This window comes from Vollenhovia emeryi, unplaced genomic scaffold (assembly GCF_000949405.1).
Source record: "Vollenhovia emeryi isolate VEMERY1.0 unplaced genomic scaffold, V.emery_V1.0 DF939121.1, whole genome shotgun sequence".
Lineage (NCBI taxonomy): Eukaryota > Metazoa > Arthropoda > Insecta > Hymenoptera > Formicidae > Vollenhovia > Vollenhovia emeryi.
In genome coordinates, this window is record NW_011967245.1 from 3,343,997 (window position 1) to 3,349,149 (window position 5,153).

General features: G+C 47.8%; 1 protein-coding gene across 3 annotated transcripts in view; it reads right to left on the reverse strand.

Moving 5' to 3' along the window:
* Positions 1–3,460, reverse strand: part of LOC105570273 (lysophospholipid acyltransferase 5) — a 10,422-nt gene extending 6,962 nt beyond the window's left edge. For all 3 annotated transcript variants that reach the window (XR_001009573.1, XR_001009572.1, XM_012027351.1), the window contains exon 1: positions 3,071–3,460. Coding sequence is in view for 1 of the 3 variants with exons in the window: in XM_012027351.1 (XP_011882741.1) it covers positions 3,071–3,173 (103 nt within the window). In the remaining 2 variants the exon portion in view is untranslated. The remainder of the gene's footprint in view (positions 1–3,070) is intronic.
* Between the last annotated feature and the right edge of the window lie 1,693 nt (positions 3,461–5,153).

Consider the following 5,153-nt stretch of genomic DNA (forward strand, 5'->3'; position numbering starts at 1 on the left):
TGACGGCCTTGAACATTGAGACAGGCTTGACATCTGTCTTTGACGGATTTGACGGACCATTGGATTTTTGCTTGGGGTACTATTAAACAAAAATTCTACGAAAAGCCGGTTAATGACATTAATTCTTTACAAGGAAGAATTATTCGAGCATGTGAAACAATTACAGCTATTCAGTGCCGCTCTGCCACTGCTACCGTCAAAGACAGATGTCAAGCCTGTCTCAATGTTCAAGGCCGTCACTTTGAACAAAAATAATTAAGTAAAAATTTTCATATTTTTTAATAATAAAATATTTGAAGCACACTATTAAATTATTTATTATAACCCGATAACAATTTCATAAAATTTTATAATGAAAAATGTTTAGATGTCAATATCTCTTAAACAAAGCGTTTACAGACATGTCTCCAGAGGAAAGTTTTTTCTTGTTTTGAGGTCCTAAGTTCATATTTTAAGTTAGGACACTTTACCCTGAAACACCCTGTATAATAATATACCTATAACGCGCGACTGCTACATAATTATTGTATTACTTTATTATAATTTATGTATAACTACTATATATGTATTATACGTTTACTTTCTAATTATAGTATTAAATGCTGTATGTACGTACACGGAAAAAAATTATATTTAATCAGAAACAATGAAGTTGCTTGAATTAAACATTAACGTCACGGGCTGCCAGAAACATAAATAATTCACGCAATTGTATTTGCTACGGATCTTAATTTCGAGCACTGAACCGAGTTCACCCAGATTCTTAAAACAACTTATCATTAATGTTAATGTTAGTTTCGACGATTTTATTTCAATTGCACTAACTTTGTCGACACCACGTCGTTTTTTTCCGGGTATTCAACAATCATTCTATTTGAATATTTATTTTGACTCGCTCCGAGTCACTTTACATTGCATTATCTGATAAACAGTTATAATGATAATATAACTGTTGTTATGTTGATAAAGATATATTGATAAAGAATGCAGTCAATGTAGCGAAACCCAACATTTTTTATCAGATAAAGCAACGAACGGGAAGAGAGGCTCAAGTTCTGAAGATAAACGTTTCCTCCTTTCGTTCCGCGCGTTTCTTGTTTCATCTCTTTATTTCTGCGCGCAAGCACAAATTTATTTGTGCCTATCATACGTCTGCATCCTTGCGCAACGTGTCCGTTTAAATTCTGTCCCTTGCTTTGCGTGCCATCGCGAGCAAACATATACTGTAGACACAAGCCTGCCGCACCTTCGGCAGGTATAGAGGAAAGTCTCATATTACGAGACAGCGGGTTTTCAACGTCCAAATTCAATCGCGAGTCCCTTTTCGCAACGATCACACCAATCTAACAATGAATTTTTTTTACTAAGGGCGAGTTTCGCGGACGTTGACTTTAGCCTTTACGTCCCACATCGTTGTACTCGTGAAAGATATGAAGTTCAGCCATCTTTTGCAACAGGCTTTACAATCGGGGATGCTAGTTAAAAGCTGTGTTCTACAACACTGTACAACCGCTAACAACCGCGTTTACGCAATTGTAGAATGGCCGTTAACCTCAGCTCAACTCACTCTCTGACTCTCTCTGAAGGAAACGGAAGGAGACGAAGAGAGCGAATTAAGCTGGAGCCAAAATCCCGCGGCGTTGGCGCAACCGGGCCTTAACCCGGGATTAGAATAACAGTGTCAAATAACCGCGGCCCTCGTTCGCTCGAGGCTGACATTTAAAATAAATCCCCTCCCCTCCCCCCCCACCCGAAAATGCGTAAAGCCTGTATCAGACTACGGATTGAGATTGAGATTAGATTGAAAATTGACCGATTAGAGTAAAAGTTACTAAAAATAGGCAGTATTTATTGACCATGTCTGGCAAGTTTGATACAGTTGATTCGCAACGTTTCGACCACAATTTTTGGTCCTTATCAAGCGATCTAAAAATTGTTTGACAATCAGTAGCGTGATGTGACTAGTCAAGAGTGAGAATCGGTGATTTAACATAAGACGAAATATGAGGATGACATGAAATAAAATGTTATAAATGTCTGGTTGGCATATGGTGTTGCTAGTTTAGTACTAAACTTAATACTGAACTAAAAGTTACTGAACTTGAGATTAGTAAACTTTACTGTGTGACTGGTCAAATTTCAATCCAATTTCAATCTAATCCCAATCTCAATCCGTAGTCCGATACGGGCTTCACGCATCTCTCGATCTCTCGGGTCAGGCTCCGCGAAAAGGAGACAGGAACCCGACCTCGGGTCGACGGCTGGATGGATCGCGCTTGTCTCGCGGAAAAGTCGAGCGCCACGGCGGAAGATAAGTTATGTAACGCGACACGGTCGTAAATAAACACACTTGTGCACACATGTACGCGCGCGCGCCTCACGTTCCCACGTACGCGTTTCGTCTAATCACTCGTCGACCGGTCGCACGCGGTAATATATTATAATTGCGCAACAATAAATGCGGAAAAAAGCCGCTGACGTACGCGGGGCCGAAGTACAAGGCGCGTAGAATTCGCGAAAAACGGAGGCGGGCTCGCGCGGCAGGCGAGACGCGACGTGCCGAGTCATCCCGGAGGACGAGAAAAAAAAAAAGGCCAGAGACCAGAGTTACGGAGCTTCGAATCTGCCGCTCGCGCGGGCGGCTCGTGGGAGCGGGGCGGCCCGACGAGGGGGAGGGGCGCGGCGCGACGGCGAGCGCGTGTGTTTTAACGATCAGTGCGCGCAACCTTCGCGTAGGGGCACAATTACGCCGTTATGGATTGCTATACCAACTGTACACCGCCAACGTGTGACCCGCGCGGCGGCAACGGCGCAGCGCGCAGCGATCCGAAGCGAGGGTTGTCCCCGAGGGGCAGAGGGTGGTCGCGCACGCCGGCGATCGAGCGGAGTTCATGAATGAACGCGGATTGACCCGCCGCGAGGAAACCGCCGAGCGCGCGGAAACGGAGGGCGACGCGAGAGATCTCGACGAAAGGCGGGGGGGGGGAGGCGGGGGGAGGCGGCGGTGCCGCGCGCCCCCCGGGGGAGGAAAAGGCGCGCGCGAGGGCGAGGAAGAAACGGTTAGGTTTACCCAGCAGAATGGAGACGAGGAGGCGCAGCGCGGCCTCCGGGGCGCCCAGCAGCGTCGACAGCCTCGCCAGCCCGCCCGGGCTGTGCGCCACCACGTTGTCCATGAACGGCGGCGAGAGGAAGGCAAGGACGACGACGACGACAAGGACGGCCGCGGGCGGCGATGTGTGTCCCAAACACGCAGCGGCGAGACGCTACAGCATGGCCGCGTGCGTAACGCGCGCGCGTGCCCCCGCGCTGTGTACGTGTCGCACCTTTTATCAGCAACGGCGGGCCGCCAACTGCCCACCGTCGAGCGACGCGTTCACTATCGAGCTCGCGCGGATCGCACGGAACGCCCGCGATTAACCTTCGCCACCGTCGTCGCCACCATCACCACTGACCGTCGCCACCACCGCTTTCGCCGTCGCAGCGGCGCGGCGGCGACGGCGGCTACGGCGCGCCGGCGGCTGTGCGCGACGGCGGGGTAACGACGCGAGGACGCCGTTACCGGGACGACGGGGAGAAAGAGAGAGAGAAAGAGAGGGGGGGAGAGAGAAGCGTCTCGCCGCGTCGTTTGCGACGATTATAAATCAGACGCTTGGACCAGATTAGCGGAAATTAGAACGGGATGACCGTCTTCGCAGCGGCCGTTTCCCCGGACGGCGACGTTCCGTCGGGAAGTCCGCTCCGGACTTTGCGCCGCGGACGCGGATATTTGTGGAGCGTTGACAGAGGGAAAATAAAAATATCTTCGTAGTACAGTAAGGACTCCGGCTATCGATTAGTCCCACCGCGAGCTCGATCGGTCCGGGAGTCATTGAGAATTGTTGAGGAATTTCCCTCTAGAAGAGGAGCAAAAGAAACGGCCGGATAACTTATCGGGTCGCCCCGGCAAGACGCGTGGGTGAGAATCGTTGCTTTTATCTCTGCGGAGAGACGGGTTGCAGGGAGCGCGGAAAAGGAATGGAATGGAAGGAAGAATGCGTCGCATCGTTCGAAGTTTTTCGAAATCTCCGCTTTGTCCGACACCCGCGCTACAGAGCAGCCTGCGAAAATCGAACTCGTTAATTTTTTTCTCCACTCTGGACAGACGAACAGTGCAAATGGCGGAAGGTTCGCTCGCTCGCTCGCTCGCTCGCTCTTTCGAGTGAGCAGCTTTTCGGCTCCCGCCACTTCCTTTCTTTGCAGAAATGAGAGCAACCACTCGTCCGCGTGTCTTGCTGGGACAATCTGACAAAAAAAATAGCAGAAAAATAGTTGGCTGTGCGAAAAATCAAACGGAAATATACTGTAATAAGTTTAAGCGAAAAATATTAACGTAACAAATCCGTCGTAGATCTAAGTTTAGTTTAAGGCGTAGAATAAGTTGAATGAGATTGTAACTCTAAGGTCCAGTTTCACAAACGTCGGTTAACTGTTAACCAGAGTTCAGTCGACTTCCTATCTTTCTCTATCTTGTTATCCAAGAAGAGACAGGATCAATTAACCATGGGTTAGCGGTTAAACGACGTTTGTGAAATTGGCCCTAAGGAATCATTTCTTGACTAAATACTCTGAATATGTATTTAAGACACAGTTAAATATAAGAACTGACTGTAAACAAGCCTTAGCGTGCACTCAGTGCGCACCAGTGCAAGCAATCGACTTCGCTATTAAGAAATTTTAGAGTAATTTTGGACACTTGAAGTAATTTTTAGACAGCCAAGTCTGTCGAGGTTTCCGCTAGAGGGCCGCGCGGCACAGCACTTTCTCGTAGAAAGAAAACCGCACGCGGTATTGTAAATTATATCACATACTTTTCACAATTCTTAAAGTTTCCTTTTAAATGCTTAAAGCAAGTTTACCTCAAAGAAAAGTATAAAGTGTTCAAATTTACTGTTTACATTTCTTATTTTTCTACAGTAAAATTTTAAGGTATATTTTCCCAAGGAGACTCGCGTCTCGGATTCTCGGGCTCGCCGCGTCTCGCGTCTCCCTCGATCGGAAAGTCTGTTCTCGATAGCTGAACTCTTGTCACCTCCTCTCCCGTTTTTCCTCTCTAAACGCACGCCTATTTCATTCTTCAAGTGGGAGCGGAAAGCGCGACGTAACGCAGACTATAA